Here is a 19,547-nt window from a genome sequence, read left to right as displayed (position 1 = left end):
GTCGCATTGCTACCAACAAAATAAACACTCCCGACCATAATGGCCTTTTCCAACCGATGAGGGAGTGTTTCTCCTCGAGGTGGATAACCTGTGCGATTTGGGCCACAGTAGGATTTGCTTGGCTGCCATCTTTTAGGCCAGTACTTTGTTCCGCAGAGTATGCACAAAAGAGGTTTCCCTACCCGGTATGATGGCAACCACGCAAAGCCAACTGAGACTGTATACACATGTAGACCTTTCTGAAGAGCTTAATCTGTACCTCAAAGTCGAATCGAAGTTTGCAAACAAGTACATGTACTAGCTACCCCCTGCGAATAAAATTGGCTACTCTTTAGAAATGATATTCACCGTTTCGCCATCTGCCAAACCAACCCGGATATTCCTCTCCGGTGAACAACTCAGTTTAGTTTATGGCTTTTTCATTGTTGATTTAGCTGCTTTACCAAACTGACTCATCGGGGTCGATCTTTTCGATGTAGTCCGTCTCCGTGATTCAAAACAACAAGAAAAGGCGTCTGATCCGACATAATTATAGCAAGATGCCGAACACAGCGACTAATCCGCGGCTCGTCGACGCGGTTTAGGATGCTGTGCTTTGAAGTTTGTCATTGGGAGGGTGGGGTTATTTGGAGGCCGACAAAAGCCGGCATTCAGCGATGAGCTGGTGCCGTTTTCAGAATTAATAAGGCTTGGCTGAAATTCGTAACTGACGCCATGTACCGCTCGTTCACAGTCGCCGAGTTCCCCGGCCCTCCTTTGTCCTGTGCCTGTGCCAATCCAACCGTACAACTTCTTCGTCCCTAGACGGTCGGGCTTGCCATTAACGTAGATTTGCCTTTTTAATGCAAAATCTCGTGGACCTGCATCGGCAAAAAGGCAACGAGAAACATGATCAAAGAAGCATCCCCTTGTATCTTGAATTGTACCTTGTCGTAACCTCCGAATGGTCCCCAGGGACTATACTGGAAGTTAACGAGAGTGGCACGTGGTGTTGTTGCTCTGAAGCAGCTCCAACTAAATTCAATTGTCATTTCTGCGGATCGCAGGATTTGCAACTCTCATTTCCGTGGCCCTGCTCTGGTTATGTGGCCGACTTTTGCCGTCACGGTGGTAGTAAGTCTTGAAAGTCGGAAACACAGAATGTGACGTGGAAGGGAAAAAGAAATTCGATCAATAATCGTCTTGCTTCTCTGGGCTTAGCCAAAACTGTCAATTTTATTCATCCGGATAATGCATGACGTTATGAGAAAGGAGCCAGAATTAAACCTATACGTGCAGTAAATGACGAAGTTCCATGGGTCACTATAGCAACCAAGTATGCGTACGATATAGTTAGTGGAAAAGTGAATTGATGTCATTTGTCTCTTGATCCGATATGCAATATTATCGATTTAAAGTTAAGCTCAACTGTACACATGTCAGTTCAGGAATGGATTTCCCCGGGCCATGCTCAGGACACCCGCAAGGAAGGGGAGAGGGGGAAGCGTTGATGCTATTGGCCCGGCATGTTGATTCAGCCGTGACAAGAAGACAATCGATTGGCGGAGCTTAATCGCTGGGGTTGTATCTGCCGCTGACAAAAGGGGGATTTAGGGCTTCTGTGGGCGCAACAATGTACAGGGTCTTAATTTGACTCCGTGGTTCTGTTTCTAGCCGCACTTAACAACGTGCTGGAGAAACTCCAACGGCTGGTTGTTTCCCCCATGCTAGACGCACAAAATAAATGCATCTTTGAGCAGACTTTCGTGGGACTTTCTTGGAAACGATCAACCCAATGCTATGGTGAAGACATTCAGTGTCCTATTTGCCCAAAGTGTTTTGTTTAAAAAGGGGATCTGATCTGGAAAAACAAGTACGAGTTCTGTATGTAAACACTACAAAGGATTAGCAGACTCCTTGCTTGCTTGAAATTGGTGCCAGTCCGTTCCAGTCGTTCTTGGATATACTCCCAGTTCATGGAATAAGGCCAACAAGATGTCATTTCACAAGAAGCCTGCGGCACCGGCACTTTCCCTGAAGCAGTCCAGCGCGTACGGCAAACTGCCCAGCGACGCCATCGTGGGGATTGACCGCCGGGATCTCCCGCCGAGTCTACGGCGCAGCAACAACACCGTCCTCGGCTCGTCGGGCAGCTCGCAGGGCAGAGGCCGTACCGTGCCGTCCTACATGCAGGGCACTCAGACTTCGCAGAGGAGGGACATCGGCTTGAACGTCCGGCGGCTGGCGAAAACATCCTCCAAGATGGAACAGGATGAGACCGAGCTCAAGGGATACGGCGCCCCGGCGAAGCTACCATCACTCTACGAGCAGGCCCAGCTGAACCCCAAGCCTGTCCCTGTCCCCGAGCCATCAGAGCCCCAGCCCGTATCACCCCAACAGAGCACCCCAACCACCCCACCCTTCGCACCCCTCCAGCTGGCCAAATCCAGAGAGGCGACAGCTAGAGAAGTCCAACAAATAACCAAGACTTGCCGCTATGTGAGACGCAAGGGCAGTCTGATCGATCCGCCATCTTACTACTATAAACGATGAAACCCGCCGTCTTGGAAAAAAGCAAGCTTTGTTCCAAATTTATCTTTAGGAGGAAAGATGAACTTATTTTAAATGCAGTCACATCTTCAGAAAATCATGTCTGAAATTTGTGTCAAAGCCGACGGGATAACCAACCTCTTCACACTCTACTGCTCTGAAACATATTACCAGTTTGGAATTAAAGAACAAAAGGACAATTATGACGAAACCCTGCAGGAATTTGTATTCACCTGAGCCATGTTTCTGACTTTTAGCATAGTTTAATGTACATGGGTATTACATGTAATCTCGGAGTTGGTGTATTTTTTGTAAATATTGTGTTAATTCTGTTAACTATATTCACGGGTAGTTATTAAGTAAATCAGGATAAAAACGGATTAGCTTTTCTTTGACTTCACCCTGGGTATATTTTGTCTTTAAAAAACCTAACAACTTCGCAAGTGGACCTCGGATTTCTCTATGACAAAAAAAGCTGACTCGTCAAAGTTCGTTTGTAAAGTAGCACTTTGCAATTTGGTATTGACTGTAAATTTAACAAGATAACAATGCAGTTGATTCCTTTTTTACAAAATAGGATGGAAGTCTTTTGTATCAAATTATGTCATCTGTACTGGATTCATGAAAAAATGCAATGTGATCATCTAAAATTATCGTGCAAAAGTTACTGCCCTCAGAAGCTGCTCAGGTCTAGTCTTTAACAGGAAATTGTGTTGTAAATCCAAGAACCAACTTTACTCAGCAGGTGAATGGCCTTAATTTGCCCAACTGGCATTTGTTGTAGCAATGGAAACACTTATTACAGCACGATAATGTCATAAAACCCCGAGATGTTGTTTTAAGCACGGTTGTTGATTTCTGTCTCTCTTATTTCATTATTTTACTTTTATATGCGTTTATCTGAAAACAAAATGAAATGCATTTATACACATGTTGACATTTGAAGCAAGATATGGGACGCAGAGAACCCCCGCGCCCTTGTGTTGGTCATTGTTTGATCGGAATCTCAGGAATTCTTTACAGACTTCTAGGGGGATGTGTTAGGCAACAATAGTCTACAGTGTGTACCGAGATTGGACACGTAAGGGGGGGGTACCCCCCGTCCCATATCTTGCCCGGTATACATGTTGAATTTGATGCCCGTTTTCGCTTTCTTTTTAGAAAGTATGACATCCAAATGAAACTGAGGATATGCCCCTGAACGATGCCTGTTTCTAAAGTCAATAGCGCCCTCAACGAACAGTACGTTTCGATGCTGTGCACATGGACGTCGGAAGGGGGGCGGCTTTGCATCCGCTTGAAAAAAGGGGGAAGGAAATGAATATAAGAAAGAGAGCATAACAGACGACAGTTTACCCCCTCTAGTGTTGAAGATACTTCACCACACCTGATAAGAGCTATACCCCTTTCTTTGGGCGCCCAGGCGTGATAGATGCAACTCCGCGAAAGAATTCCCCCCGGTAACAGGTTCTAGGCCGCAGATAGATCATTACCATGATGACTAGGAAATTAGGCGCTCTTATAAACGTTTACGCATGCGCGCGTATTCGGCAATGTTATTGTCCACAGTCATAGGCCGTGTCCGAAACGGGCTTCCAGAGCTACGGCTAGGTCTATTGTCGACACGTCTCCACGCATTTCCAGTGGAGTGAAGACCTAGACCTAGCTCTAGACAACAGATTCGGATGCAGCCATAGAAGGGAATACGGGCGTTTCACAATAGTGCGCCTCCAAGAGTTTACAACGCGTTAACCAATTACATGTACAGTGCCCGAAATCTGTCGACCCAATGCGCGTTTGGGATGGGTAGACAAATTTCGCGCCTTGTGGTTGGTCAACGCGTTGTAGACTCTTGGAGGGCGCACTATTGTGAAACGCCCTCGTTGAGAATAGCTCTATTAAAATTGCTCTATTCGTAAAAACACAGTCACGTATGAATATTGTTGCGTTGATAGCTTTAAAATTATGAAAATTTAAAAAAGAATCAACTTCATACATATTATGCTGATATTATTGTAAACTAACAGTAAAATTATATATTAATGAAGATTTTTGTACTGTGCTTTCATGTCATAAAAATGACCTTTCGGAGAAATGATTAAGGTTTTGTTCTCCGTGAATAAATGATGAAGTCGTATAAATTATATTGACAGCAAGTCATTCTAAACATATTCTGCAGTTTCTACATATTAGGCGAAACTGCATATTATGCAGTACTACTGCTAAATCGTGACAGTAAAGCAACTTGTAACGTAGCCTATTCTTACAGTTTGATTTCCGGATAATTTAAACTAGAAAATTGGCATTGTACCAGAATTTATATCTAGGATGTTGTTACGCAAGTAATCTCTTATCGTCCGGATTTAATTGATAAACTGAATTTAATCCTCACTGGTTTGCCCGAAGTTATTATTGGATTAAAATTGGCGGACGCCATATTGAGTTTTAAGTGACGTGCAACTTGCACAGCTGCTTCAACATCGCGCCGAATGAAACATCATCAAATACCCTGACCAACAGTCAGCATCATTTCCACCAAATTTTGACTTGCTCGTAGGTGAGTAGTTTAGTATGTTTTGTTGACGAAGAGTCCTCGCGGAAACGAGCCCGTTTTCTTGCACTCGGATGCATTCGATGGCCTTTCCATGACATGGATACTGGCATAATAATTACTGTCTGTTTTGCCCAGTAATAAAATCAAACATTTAAAAAAAAGTCAATAAGTTTTCTTAATCTCAACTAACAGAAAGTATCTGAATAAACTTCAACCTTGCAAGTTGGTAGCTCCATGGTGGAATACTGTTCGACGTCTACAACAGGCAGACAGGATTTTTTAAATGTTTCATTTCTCTGTCACAATTAAAATATCATGTAAATATAATTATGATTGTCTTAATGCATTTAATTAAACTTCAAGGTTAATTTTCACTGTAGTGAAGATTTCCAAGGTTGTAAAAATGTAAGTTTGTCCAAATTCAAAAATTACATTGGTATGGCTGTTGCTGCGGGAAAAGTTTCCAAAGATTTAAGAGTTTACTAAGGAGTTGTCAGTCTCGGGCAAGGAGGTAGGTATTTAGGGGACGTTTTACGACAAATAAAGTCAATCCCTGTAGGATTATAAGTAGAGGCCGTCAGTGAGTTCTCGTTACGATCTCTCACCCACTGTGCGTTTTTACTTCGCTGACAGTAAAACTTCGCAATGCTCCAACTTCGGCACGTGTACCTGGTTGCCACGGTTGCCACCTCCCTCCTATGTGTGACTGGTGCCCGCCCATCCCTAGCTCCCTTCCATCGAGTCGAGGACAGACTGTCTGATGATTACATCGTCGTCTTGAATGTAAGAAATCGCCATTGGCTCGATTCCTTACGACCGACTGGGAAATTAGTATTTTTGAGCCGTGTTTGAGATGCTTTTTATTGATAACGGGGAATAAGTGACAATATTTAGCCGTGTTTTGTTCCAGTGGAAAGAAAGCTCACACCTCAAAGGTGCTGTTATAAGAAGATCGATATCGCTTATGGACTATGACCCGTATCAAAAGAACGTATTCATTGGCATAAATCTAGGGGGAACGGGGGTATACCCCCCCTTTTTGGGGTGGGGTGGGGGATGGGGTTTTAAATTATCCCCTCCCCTTTTTGTGACGAGCAAAAAATTTAAAGTGGATTGTAAAGAATTTTTAGGATTTCCAAACGACTAAATTGTTTGCAATATCACTAAAAAGAGAAAACAATCTTTAAAAGCCATACACATACCATTCTGATGTGAGATTCTGCATGAATTTAATACACATAACAGATGTACATCTTTATCATGAACATCGCCCTCTATACAGTGTACATGGTGTAGCCCCCCCCGCTTTTCAAATTTCCATGGCCAGACAAGTCGTATACATACATAAACGTATATTTAAAATGTAAAACCTACCTATTAAAACTGATTAATCACTCCTTAAGGGTGGTCCATAGCTAAGTGAAAAACGTGTGTCTGCAAGTTCAAGCCGAGTTCCTTGTATCTTCATGCAAGCATGCAATCCTCAGCAAACCGCAAGCAAAAAGCAGATATTCCCGGTGCTGGCACGGCGCGGAATGAGTTACAGAAAGCCTGTTTGTTTTTTCGTGTTCTTTCAGGATGACGTGGATGTGTCCGCTGTCTCCCGCCAGATGACGTCTCTGGCACAAACGGAGAATGTCCCCTTCCGGGTCAACCGTCTGTTTTCAGCCGTGCTGAAGGGCCTTCATGTCTTTATGCCGAGTCGAGCCCTAAGTTTTGTAAGAACCTTAAGGTCCAACTGTGGGACATGAATAATCGGTGTTTTTAAAACGCCAAAATAGAGCCTTGATCAGTTTTGTTAAAGTGGATCCAAATTTAAATCCACGGTGACATTTAACAACTTTTACGTAAATCAAATTTGGAGCAGGACAGATACATTTTTGGCAGACCCTCTTAAAAAGGAGTGGACGAGGGTTTGAATCTTCCACAAGAAAAGGTGCCATAATGTTGAAATGAGTTTGTTACTGTCGAAGACACTGAGCAACAAAAAATGAGATTTGCAGCATTGTCCTCATATACTTTTTGAAAAAGTAATACATGTATTTGACAATATTGGAATAAATTTTGTGATAGCATAAGAAACATTTTGTGAAACCAACATCCATCCTTGACACTGAAATCGAAAGCCTATACTTTTTCAACACTGGTGCCAGCTACATCAACCGAAAGGGGACCCTGTGGTACATGAATCCAGATGGTTGATAGTTCAGAATCTTCGGAGATTGCCAACTTACTGGCAGGACATGTCGAAGTTAATGCATCCCACAGTTTCGGTGAGATACTTCGGGGAGACCTCGTCACGCCTTGCGCTGTTGAGCTCGCACTCCTCGACTACCGACCCCCGCCGACCGGTCTTTCTCACGTTGAATGACCGACAGACAGGATGCGCTGAACATCTGCGGGCACAGGTCAATGCCCCGGTCGAGGGATGCTCTTCCAAGGTGTGGCCGACCAGGCAGCGATCGAGCATCAACCGGCCCGTGTCACCGTCCAGTGGGATGCAGAAAGACGGGGTGACGCTGGTCGGACGCCGACCGCATCCATCTTCTCGGGGGCGTTCGCAGACGATGAACATGTCATCGTGTTGGCCACTCCGGTCACCCCAGTAGCCGATGATCTGAGATTTCTTGTAGTTGCTGGTGATGAAGAAGGCCGAGTCTTGGGTTTCTGGCCAGCATCCATCATCTGGCTGATCCGGTTCCCAGTTGCGATAGGACACAGCGGTAACACCTCCCTCAGAGCACACCCACACGTCCTCTTGTTTGGCGTCAGTGCAGTTGATCCAAAAACCAATGAAATCCTTGCCTGTCCTGTCGTGGAAAGACGAATTCAAGAAGTTGTTTTCGCCCTCCGAGCTCGGCACGACCATGTAGCCGCCCGCATCGGTGCACACCTGCACGGCCGCGGACCATTTACCAGTCAGAGATCCGCCCAGGCCCAGATAGCAAGAGCTTAACCAAGGTACCCAGTCACTGGGGCAACCGGCCGAAGGGTATGCGTAGGTTAGCCAAACAAATACAACGACACGCCAAAATATCGTCGAAACGACGTGAGCGAGAATCATGTTTGTCTTGGGTCTAAGACTTTATTCCACCTTCACGAGAGAAATTCTGCACCACCGAGAAACTGCGTCGACACCAGATAGCGTCAAACTACGTGAGATTACAGCGACGATTGACACACACACGCACTCGCCGAATAAGCCTACCTCATTTTCGATGGTTTCGTTTGACCGAGTCTGGAAGTTACGGCTGAGGCTGAATTATTATTAAACACGTGCAACTACACAAGCCATGAGCTGCCAGCTGTAGCCACTTCTAGCGTGTTACCTTCAGCTATTCAGACACAGCTTGGGGAAAAAAGCCTCGTCCATTTTTGATGAGTCAAGGAACGCTGCAAAAGCACTCCAAGGTCTATTCAACCTTTTGGGACACATGATTGTTAAAATGTCTGCAAGATTATAAATTCATATCGGCTTAAAACAATAACCCTCGAATAAAAGCGCCAGGGTTTTGCCATTGAAATTTTCATGTATGCATTCTGTGTAATGTATTCTGTTTTAACAACAGGTGCGAGCTCACCCTGCTGTCAAGTACGTTGAAGAGAATGGAATGGTGTACACCACAGAGACGTGGGGACTAGATCGCATTGATCAGAGGGCGCTGCCTCTGGACGACAAATTCACTCCCTCCCAAGGTAAACTCGCAATAACTAGCCAATTTTGAGTCCTCATGGCTCTCTGAGCCCGTACAATAGCGATAATTGGTGTTCAGGCAAAAACCAAGACCGGTAATATTACTGTTTACAGTCATAAACAATCTCACCATGCTTGAAATCCACATAATACTAGTTGTGTTTCTATCTCCAGGCGATGGAAGGGGCGTCAGCATCTATGTCATCGATACAGGCATCAGGACCACCCACGAAGAGTTTGAGGATAGAGCCAAGTTTGTGTACGACGCCATTGAGGGCGCTGTGGTAATTCCTCCCCCCACAAATGGAAATTTTATGCAAAAATGGAAGCCACCAGCTATAGCTGGCGCAGTCAAATCCCACAAGAGTGTGTGCTGTTGATTCAGAATCGGGCAAGGCCTAGGATTCCTTTCGATGTAAATGATTTTTTCCGTCCCTTATCTGAATACGTTTGCCAATTTCCCTCATATACTGTTTAATTGAATACTCCTGCAACTCTCGTGCATTGATTCGAGGCGTGTTGAAAACTCGCGTGCATTGTAAAACAGTTGGGTATAATTGGTGTAAATAATATCAACTTCCCAACCTCTGGCCACAAGGTGTCCAACTGTTGAGTAAATCCTTCGGAAACTTTAGTGACCAAGACTGAGACCAAAAGTAACCAACATTTCGATAATTTAGCTCCGTCCAATGTTTTGTTTTTTTGCCCGGTGCTTTTACAGTGTCCACATATACATTTAGGTGACTTTAGGTTATGAGCTGCACGAGAAAGGGCTGCATTGGTAGGGGGCTCACTGAATGCCATCTTGACCCTGCATACACATGAACCTGAGCTCCCGTATTCACCGAGCCAAATTCCACCAGCTAACTATTATCAGTCGGCAAATAGTAGCTGATCGAACGTAGCCACGTTTGGGGCCGACCAGAGACGTTCACGTCGTAAAGAATTAGTGCTCAGGCGCAGGGCGTAAATGTACCGAAAATTCATCACGGTTAAGCAGTGGTCTTTGATCGAGCTTGCTGGTTTTCGGTCTCAAAGCGTCCCTTGTTACGGACGGACTCCATAAATGTTAGACAAAAGCGGAATAGATCTTTGAAAATTAGCTCCCTTGGAAGGCAAATACGCTGCTTAATGATACAACTTTGGGTCCCGTGGTCAGAAATAGGATGCGGATTGGGACTGGGGCGTTTCAAAGAACGATAAGCGTACAGATTTGACACAGAATATTTCTGCTCAGCGACTACTCGTTACCAGTTTATGTCTTGGACTGATCGGTTCCGTTTCTTGGCGCAGGAAGAACATTTTGCCAAGCAGCATTTTTACTGGGTAGCCTTGTAAACTTAAATCCGATTTCGATTTTTTTCTTCTTGCCTTTAATTAATATCTCCTCCATGGTTTTCTGCTTTTTTTCAGGGCAACGGGACCGACTGTCGTGGCCACGGGACGCACTGCGCCGGTACAGCGGCTGGGCTTCGCTACGGTGTCGCCAAGAAAGCCATGGTGTACGGTGTGCGCGTGCTTGGCTGTCAAGGCTCTGGCTCGTGGTCGTCCGTCATTAATGGTAAGAGAAAATGCCAGTCACGTCTCACATTTGTTTATTTTACCAATCCCGCACCGATTCAAAAGGAGAGCTTATGTAGCAATTAATATTTCACCTGCAGTTCATCGCTGGCTTTGACTAAAAACATATATATGGTCGATTTTCTTTTTTTCCAGGGATGGATTGGGTAGCTAAGTATGGGTATCGTCCAGCCGTGGCCTCCATGTCGCTTGGAGGCGGTGGCGCCCGCTCAGTGGACGAGAGCGTGGCTAACTTGTATGCCGCTGGTGTGACGGTGGTTGTTGCGGCTGGAAACAACGGCTACGAAGCCTGCCAAAAATCGCCGGCAAGGGCTCCAGAGGTTAGTTTGAACTAACGTCGACATAATGAAATCTGAAAGCGAACATTTTGCTGTCACAACAGTTGTGTTTCTGTCGTGTTTAGGGTCCATACCAAAGAAGCAGTTCAGTGTGGCATAATATCAATAATTTTGACAATGGAATTCACGTGACATTTTGGGGTGAACTTTCAAATTGATCAGCATGTTAAAATTAATGAAACAAACTGCTGATGCATTTTGTTAAATACGTGTACACGTCAAACTGTTTTTTGGAATTCTGCCTCTAAAAGGTTGGAAGGCTCTTTAATATTTACATCTTCCATCTCCATGAAAAAAAAAGCAAACAAATGGAAGCCACGAGGCTCAGTGAAACGGGTGCTTGTTTTGAAACTGCATGTACCGTTCTGCAGTATGATTTCAGTCGGGCGCCCGATTACGAGCGCTATTCAATCACCCACCACTGATGGAAGTCGGTGTCACATTTCCCCCCACTTCAGGCTATTACTGTTGGTGCTTCCGAAAGCGACGACTCCCGGGCTTATTTCTCCAACTTCGGCGGCTGTGTAGACATCTTCGCCCCCGGCCGCTACATTACCTCCGCCTGGCACGAGCAGGATGATCAGTACAATACCATCAGTGGCACATCAATGGCCACACCGCATGTAGCAGGTAAGGCTGGGTGACGGGTGTCATAATTGAACATTTAGCTACAGGCTTCCTAATTCCTAAACCGCTCCGACCCATTTTGTTGCTTCCAGAATTCCTTAATGACAGGTTAAAACATCATAAGGGATTTCAGGAAAACTAGAGCAGAAAGGGCAGTTATGGCGTGAAAAGACCAAAAGCATTCTCTTCTGAAGTTTTGGAAGAAAATAGACCCGAAGTCGTTTATTTGGTTTACAATACGGTGGAAGGATCATTCATTAAGGTGGAAACTTTGCAGTTGAGTGTCAGAACTATTGTATACTTTTAACAGTCTATATATATTTTTAGATGGAGACATCACCATAAAAGTCGTGAGATCACCATAAGCATATACCTCGTACCTTTATGAGTCCTCAGTTATTGTCTTTAATTGCTTCAATTCAAATTGAAAAAGGAGTCATCCTATCTCTGAGGCTCTCTCTTATTTCTTTAAACTTTTGGTTCTTCTTCAGGTGCTGCAGCGTTGCTTCTGAGCAATGACCCCTCTCTGACCCCCACTGACGTCACCAACAGGCTGCTCAACAGCGCCACCCGTGACAAGATCACCGACGCGCGCGACTCGCCCAACCTTCTCCTCTTCACACCTTAGACTTACTGCAAATCAACTTTCCTAACGTCTGATTTAACTTGGAGTGATGCACAATATTTTGGCTTAATTTTAATCAAAATGAGTTGATGATCAAGCTATCAAATTTATAATCTTTGTGGTTATGGGTTCATTACTGCTAAGAGAACAACGAATACCCCTTGAACCAAACACGCATGCGTAATACATGCTGTAATATTAAGATATTAGTTCCGCAAACACCACGTGATTGCTCACATATAATTTTGTCATCCGTCTATTTTCTGTCTGTAAAGTACCAGCTCCTTTTATTGAGATTTTTGTTTTCAATTTAACCAGATCAAGAGACGCAGCTGCAAATGCTCTCAACCAAATGAAGGACAATAAATATTTTCATTCAGTTTCAATCACCCTGCTGTTTCACCTGTATGATTTAATAGTGGATTTTGTGTTGCCCACTTGAAATAAAAACCGCTTCTTCCGACTGACTCCCCTCTTCACGGCTAGATTTCGAATTAGCAATATAAACCAAACAGTATAGTTCTTGTTCATATTTCAAGAATTTCCCAACGAAGCGTATAGTGGCCTTGGCGATAAGTTGCTCCCACTTCTAATTACAACAAAGATCCCAGAAGCCATAAACTCTTAAATCAATACAGACAAAGCAATTATGATAAACATCAAGCTTAGTTAATCACCGTTTAATTCTCTTGCAACCGCTAAAGGAAGCCTTTGTAAGAAGTTCCTTTTTATGAATTGTTAATGCGTCATCTGGTGAGCATTACATTATTTCCTGTTCAATGATTTTCGCAATGGCAATGTAGGATCTCATCTAAGTGGACATGCGTCGAGGGAGCTATTTTAAATCAATAGCGTGCAATTTAAACGGAGACCTTTACATTGCGCCTGAATTGCATGCACCAAGTACCGTCAACGTTGAACACTAGGACGGCATACTGCCCCATGACACGAGGGAGAAGAAGTGTGCCCGTTTTAGATTGTATTTGTTGTCGTCATCCGTGTTCAAAAATATACCGGGAAAGTGATTTCTCTCCAATCAAATATTAGTGGCTGCAAGCCTAATTAATTAAAGACTTTGAAAATGCGACGTAACTAACATTGAAATACAATTTTTTTTACGACAAACTCTTACTGAAGCACCATGTTTTTTTCCGCTTTCTTTCCGTTTTCTCATTGGGTGGCGGATGCAGAGCTGGGATGAACCTGGGGAAGGGCATTATGGAGTAAAATTGTAAACACGCCAACAGAAAACGGCTAATGACGTTACAGTGATAATTAAAAATAAAAAGTAGCGAAATAAGCGGTCCCAGCCTTAACCCATCTCCCTTATGACCTGGCTATTAGTGAAGCAAAGCAGGCGGTTGGATGTGGTAATAAAATCAGTAAGCCTAAACACTCTTTTTTTCTCTTTCAGTATAGTCTCATATTGGGGCGCTTCGGCAGCTTATACGGAAAATTTTCAAAGGGGAAAATGGGAATGAGGTTGAAGAAACGATGTGTCTACGTTTCTGCGGTGAGCGCCCTCCTGCGATAATACATTTCACCGGACGTTGACACCCTCAGCATGTATTTCCTTGGAGGGATTTTGCAGTTCGAAAAAGTAAGAACCTTTTGGAATTAATGACAGAAAATTCCAGAAGACTGCTAACTCCCACGCGGTTTATCCAAAGAGAATTACGCTTATGGGGTTTCTTAACAATGGGCGCAACTCGATTAATCGGTACTTTTTAATTAATATCACTTGTTAATCTTTAATATCAGTTCGATTTTGAATCCGGTTAAAGATAATGCCTTCGTATATAAAAGCACAAGTTTTACAATAATGCGATAAAGGAAAAGAAAAGTTTGCAAATGTATTTGCTCCTGATAATGATGACGTAACGATATTAATCGATACAGACTACTCACTGAAATGCTATAAATGCGGCGAATCATTTAGCTGAAGTCATTCCTGTTTGTGGACTTCCTCGAGACACGGACTGAGAAAAACGTGAGTATGAATCGGTACTTTACTTCTGAAGAGTATCTGGTTTGCTACCGAAATGTCTGTGCTGCACGAGAGGAGGCCCTCTTTATAGTTTACTTGACGAAAAGTCGGTCCGCCCATGGGCTTATTTATTGAATTTTGAAACTTCATAACCCGAAATTTCCTTCTTTTCCCCGCATCCAGCAACCATGCGCGGATTGATTCTGTGTACCCTGGCTGTTTTGGTCGTTGTGGCCAGTGGGGCTTTTGCCCCACTCCGCACGGCTAAGGAGCGCATCGCTGGTCGCTACATTGTCGGCCTGAAGGTAATTTGGAACATCAAAACTCCACACCATTGTTTCATTCTCAAAGTTTTAGCTTATGGGACAGTATAGGCTCTGGTCCTTTCCAATCGCTACCACGCTCTCTGACTGAAAATAAGAGTTATTTTACCTCATATCGAAATCCTAGCTCCATGCAAGAAAAGCGACAAAAATTGGCCACAATTTTGTGTCCTCAGTTTAAGTTAGGGCAAGCAACAAAATCGAGCTAACCTGAGGATAAACCCCATCAAGAAGTGTGCATTGTGAGTTGTTTGAAACAAGGAAGAATGCCCCGGTCTCCGTAACAGTAAAGGAAGACGCTTCTAACTTTGACGGAACTTTTGTTTGGTCAGGATGATGTTGATGTTGACATGATTGCCGACAGACTTCAGGGAATCTTCCGCTCTGGCAAGCTCCAGGCTCGCATCTTCAAGCGCATCAGGCACGTCATGAAGGGCCTTACTGTTGAGCTGAACGAGAAGGCGCTAGAATTGGTTAGTTCCAAGTAACCCCCACTACCCGGAGTGTTGAAGAAAAAATAAAACTGAAATTGGTGGATTCAGGACTGGTATAGGGATTACCATTACAAAGTTTCAACAGTCGGTTATACGGGGCAATTGCAGTGAACATACTCACGGAATTCGTTTAGAATTTTTCCCAATGCTACCTACTCATATGTGACCTGGCACGACAAAATGAGTCTAAAGTCACATTTTGCTCTTTCCTATTTTGAGGGTTCAAAGTCAGATATTGAATTGGAGGTCAATTTTGGAATTTTGTAATATTTTGAAAGAGTAACGGCTCTGTTTAATTCCAATTTTGTCAGCAGGACCAGATATTTAAACATGTTATTTTCTCAGCAATTTCAATGATAGCATTATTCGTGCCCTGTCAGAAATGTTGAAACAGTGTCAGAAACAAAGACGCGAAGCTGCTAGAGTAATGTCGCATTATCACCTTATACTGTACTTTTACCTTACGTGTTCCGTGTACGTGCCATTGGAAAGCTCTCATTATGCTGTTTTAGAAAGTACCAATATCTCATTTTTTTTTAAATTCCGACTTTCAGCTCATTTTGTGATGACAGGTCACATATATAAAAATTCAACACATCCAAAATAATTATGAAGCACAATTTCATCTGACATTTCACAGTTAGTAACTGACTGAGCATACTGTTATTGATGGTGGCCACTTTAAATAAAAGTAATGGTGCATTAAAACAACATTTTGATGGGGAACTCTGGAGGATGACCTCCGTACTGAGGCGAAAATAATGTGCATAGAATAAACAGCCCTCGTAAAACATGTTCTCTCTTGAGGGACAAATGAGCAAAGGACTAAAGTCATCTTTCTTTAATGGTTTTTAAAAAAAGGTTCGTAGCTTGGACTTTGTTGACTTCGTTGAGGAGGATGGAATCGTCCGGTCTCAGGCTCTCGGCTCCTGGGGTCTAGACCGTATCAACCAGCGGGATCTGCCCCTTGATGACAGCTACAGCCCGTCCAGTAAGATTTTCTTTTTGTCATTGTGTTGTCAATTGCATAATACCGTGTGTTTATGATCATTGGCATATTTGTTTTCATAATGTTTGATTCCAAAAGGGATTGTAAAATGGGCTTTTTATGTAAAATGGGAATTTTAAAAAGGCTATAAAGCTGCACTCCCTCTTTTTCTGCCTTAATGCAAAGTCGAATAGTGACTAATATTCAATGAAAGGCTGACATGAAATTACTTCCACTGATGGTTATTTGGTTAACATTCGATTAATTTGTAACTTAGGAGACTAACTTGTGAAATTTCGACCCACGGCGAGATTGGTATCCTTTAATGAAAGGATTTCTTTTTTCAATAACTAATTGAAACAAACACACCTTCTTTTATAAGTTGGATTTCAAAACAATAAGGGCATTCTCATTTGCAAAGTTGTGTATGCATTAATGGCCTGTGACAGTGACAGTTAATCAAATAGCGCTACCACTGAAAATTTTGACTTTCCACCAACATCGTTTCCAAAACCTAACACAAAATCATTGACATTATTGCCAAATCCTTTGTTTTAGCTGACGGCAGTGGAGTCAGCGTATACGTCATCGATACCGGTATTATCCCAACCCACGTTGACTTCGGTGGCCGCGCCACTGCCGCCTACGACGCCATTGGCGGAGATGTAAGTAGAGATCTGAAGGGACAACATAAAACCGTCTCAACTTCATGTCTGACTTCTTAGAAGTTACGCCAATTTAGGCTAGCAACAGCCATTGGCGTATCAAGGTGGGGATGGAGTCGTTACTCTTATTTCCTAAGGAGGGAAGGGGGTCGGCACAATCTGTGCCGACTCCATGGCCGACTCTGACATACATGTATACATGTATGTACGTCACACCTCTGTAAAACGTTAGTCAGTTTGCTATACTAAGCTTCGTCCAAGAGCAATTTTAGGCGCCATTCTTGACAGTCCATAAGTCGCAACCATGGTGTCTGTGGCATATTCAGTGATGATGCGTACAATGTTGCGTACGGTATACCTAAATCCCCAATGGTTATTTCTCCGACAGGGCACTGACTGCAACGGCCATGGGACTCACTGCGCCGGCACCGTCGGTAGCGACACCTACGGTGTTGCCAAGAACGCCCGTCTCTACGGTGTGCGTGTGCTCAGCTGTCTGGGATCCGGCTCATTCTCCGGCATCATCGACGGTAGGTTCCCATAAGCCGCTCACCTGACCAAACATCCCAGCGCTTTTCATATTAAATTGAACATTGTAGGTATGTCATATAAGCGGAACCATAGCTATTTTACACCCTACTGGTGGGGATTTTGCTTGTCCAGGCAATAAGGGTACCGGTAATAGTTTTAGGGTTACACTGACCCTTGACACGTAAAACAGATCAAGTAAGTCGAATGTCGGTCTTGATTTTTTTAAAGGTATGGATTGGGTGGCCGTCAACGCTCAGTTCCCCGCCGTGGCTTCTATGTCCCTGGGTGGAGGTGCCTCTCTGTCCGTGGACCTGGCCGTCCGCAACCTCGTCCAGGCCGGAGTAACCGTGTCCGTTGCCTCCGGTAACAGCAACGCCGATGCCTGCAACTACTCTCCCGCCAGAGCTCGTGATGTGAGTTCAAAACTTGACACGGGGTATTCTTTGACAGTATGGGAATATGTATTTGTACCCCGATTTCTTCAATTAACATTAAGCTGTAAAACTTTATAAGGAAAGTGGACCAAAGATGGCAGAGAAATTGTAGGCCCGAAATACTGTGGAGGAAACAGTTTGAAACTTTATTCATTTGGGACGCAAATGATCCATTTCTATAAAGTGCCTAATGGTTCTGTTGGATTACCCGAGGTAGGGTCTCAAAATGACAACATGTATGCAAGGAAAACGTCCAAAGAAATTCTCTTAACTTCCCTGTTAAGTACATCAACAAAGTTTCGGTTTCTTTGGTGTCATATCCATTACTCTTTTCCTCTCTATATTTCTCCGAATTCCACAGGCCATCTCCGTTGGCGCCACCGACAGCTCCGACTCCAGGGCCTCCTTCTCTAACTACGGCTCCTGCGTCGACATCTTCGCCCCGGGAGTAGACATCACCAGTACCTGGATCGGACGCTCCAACACCGCCACTAGTACCATCAGCGGTACCTCCATGGCTTGCCCGCACGTTTCTGGTGAGTATCCTATCTGCCTTGAGAAGATTCACCCCCTCATCGGCTGAAAAGAGCCATGTTGGTGGAAAGTGTTCATTTAGTTGGGAGCGGTGCGACCGCGACAAATGCATTTCATCGTAATACCAACAGTTCCTGCATTATTCACATGTACTCATGCATTATCAATGATTGCAGGCGTCGCTGCCCTCATCCTGGGCCAGAACCCCAGTCTGCAGCCCGATGAGGTCATGGCGCAGCTCCTTGCTGACGCCACCTCCGGACGAATCAGCAACAAGGGAATCCTCTCTCCCAACCTCCTGCTCTACACCAACCTGTAGAGGGAGCCCTTCCGTCGGACCCGCTTCAACAGAGTAAGTAAGGCAGTGGTTGTCACTGTAATTTTCTTATCTATTGGGATGCATCTGCATTATTTTAACGAGAGAAAGCGCTAATGCTTGAAATTCATAATGAGAACGGACACAGGATCTACAAGATCAAAACGGGGTGTTTCTATTTATAAGCTCATTTCAACACTGTGTAACTATTCATTCCTACTTAGCACATTCTGAACGCTTCAAATAGTTGCATTCATTAGATTATGTTTTATGATAGCTTATAAGTACAAGACCGAAGTTTCCTGTAAACGTGACCCACTGCAATAAATGCATGACGATTATCCATTTGGGCATCATGAAATTCCCGATGATTTTAATATTTACGTAATGCTCAGTTTGATTTACAATCCATAAATTATTCTGTTTGTCCTACAGAATCGAGGACCACCTGTCGACGACTACCAAGTTAACTTTACGGTTTTTGAACCCTACTTTTTAGTCAATGATAACTTTATTACCAATAATTCGTTTTACCAATTAGTAAATGACTTGCCGTGTAATCACTGAGCCCCGGATATTTCAGTGGATGATTTAAGTTTTGGTCAGTTTTAAAAGCCGAAGGTATACAGATTTGGTCGATCAAGTTTGGCCCATTTGAGGCCATAACTTCATATAGAAGGGTACATGAAATGAATAAAATGTTGTAAATCAAACGTACCCAATGGTCTTGCTCTCATTGTCTTGTCTTCTTGTGATACCGACTAACTTTGGCGCGCATTGTCCTAAATTGTGAGCTGGTCGCCGTCCATGGAATTATGCTGATGCCCTGGTTGCGTGCGCTAGGTCGTTGCTCTAAAGTTGTGTTATGTACGTCTTTAAAATAAAGCCCGGCTTCCATATCGACGCATTAAGGAGACACATAGAGCATCATCGATCAGTAACAATGTGTGGCAACTATATCGTGTTAAAAAGCATCGAAGCGAGCACCATCTCGACTAGTTGCTGGCTTATTTCAAAATTGAAGTTGCCAGTTCCAGTAACAGTTTTGTAATTCTTGCAATGACATCTAACCAACCAACCAAACCAACCACACGCTGTCTCAATCGCACATCTTGTAAGTACATGTGCTAACATTCCGTATACGAGGGGCGTTTTTGGTGTCGGTGTGAAATAATAACCAGGACCTACGTTTTCTTCCTGATTTTCTAATTTTTCTAAAATTTCGCATTGGACTTCTTGGTGTTTCTGCGATGCTTAGGCATTCTGCCTACGGGGACAATTATTAGCCGCGATAACATCATCAACGCACAAGGCTCGTTTTGTAGGC

At 43.8% G+C, this 19,547-nt stretch overlaps 2 protein-coding genes across 3 annotated transcripts; both read left to right on the top strand.

The window, feature by feature from the left end:
- Positions 1-4,932: 4,932 nt before the first annotated feature.
- LOC110973922 (uncharacterized) lies at positions 4,933-12,328 on the top strand. Of its 2 annotated transcripts, none has more exons than XM_087145222.1 (9): positions 4,933-5,086; positions 5,717-5,866; positions 6,661-6,801; positions 8,653-8,779; positions 8,952-9,061; positions 10,191-10,338; positions 10,494-10,678; positions 11,155-11,326; positions 11,815-12,328. In XM_087145222.1, exons 2-9 carry the CDS (start codon positions 5,729-5,731, stop codon positions 11,949-11,951), a joined length of 1,158 nt encoding a protein of 385 aa, XP_087001348.1. In that variant the 5' UTR covers positions 4,933-5,086; positions 5,717-5,728; the 3' UTR covers positions 11,952-12,328. The 2 variants fall into 2 exon arrangements, with proteins under 2 accessions (XP_087001348.1, XP_087001349.1); XM_087145223.1 differs by lacking the exon at positions 4,933-5,086 and adding an exon at positions 5,381-5,400.
- Positions 12,329-13,839: 1,511 nt separating this feature from the next.
- LOC110973921 (uncharacterized) lies at positions 13,840-18,937 on the top strand. Its single transcript, XM_022225144.2, has 10 exons — positions 13,840-13,938; positions 14,119-14,240; positions 14,591-14,731; positions 15,614-15,743; positions 16,299-16,405; positions 16,794-16,935; positions 17,165-17,349; positions 17,732-17,906; positions 18,081-18,256; positions 18,656-18,937. The coding sequence occupies exons 2-9, from the start codon at positions 14,124-14,126 to the stop codon at positions 18,221-18,223; spliced, it is 1,140 nt and encodes a 379-aa protein (XP_022080836.2). The 5' UTR covers positions 13,840-13,938; positions 14,119-14,123; the 3' UTR covers positions 18,224-18,256; positions 18,656-18,937.
- The last annotated feature ends 610 nt before the right edge of the window (positions 18,938-19,547 follow it).

The sequence above is a fragment of the Acanthaster planci genome, linkage group LG13 (assembly GCF_054643075.1).
Source record: "Acanthaster planci isolate LZ-2023a linkage group LG13, COTS_SCS, whole genome shotgun sequence".
Taxonomy (NCBI): domain Eukaryota; kingdom Metazoa; phylum Echinodermata; class Asteroidea; order Valvatida; family Acanthasteridae; genus Acanthaster; species Acanthaster planci.
This window is presented reverse-complemented; position numbering and strand designations above follow the sequence as displayed.

Bases quoted from the DNA above. Each gene is read 5' to 3' on its own strand.
- LOC110973922 (XM_087145222.1), top strand. From the start codon at position 5,729: ATGCTCCAACTTCGGCACGTGTACCTGGTTGCCACGGTTGCCACCTCC. The intron at 9,062-10,190 runs GTAATTCCTCCC...GCTTTTTTTCAG, and splicing joins ACGCCATTGAGGGCGCTGTG to GGCAACGGGACCGACTGTCG. The intron at 10,339-10,493 runs GTAAGAGAAAAT...CTTTTTTTCCAG, and splicing joins GTGGTCGTCCGTCATTAATG to GGATGGATTGGGTAGCTAAG.
- LOC110973921 (XM_022225144.2), top strand. From the start codon at position 14,124: ATGCGCGGATTGATTCTGTGTACCCTGGCTGTTTTGGTCGTTGTGGCC. The intron at 15,744-16,298 runs GTAAGATTTTCT...CCTTTGTTTTAG, and splicing joins TGACAGCTACAGCCCGTCCA to CTGACGGCAGTGGAGTCAGC. The intron at 17,350-17,731 runs GTGAGTTCAAAA...CGAATTCCACAG, and splicing joins CTCCCGCCAGAGCTCGTGAT to GCCATCTCCGTTGGCGCCAC.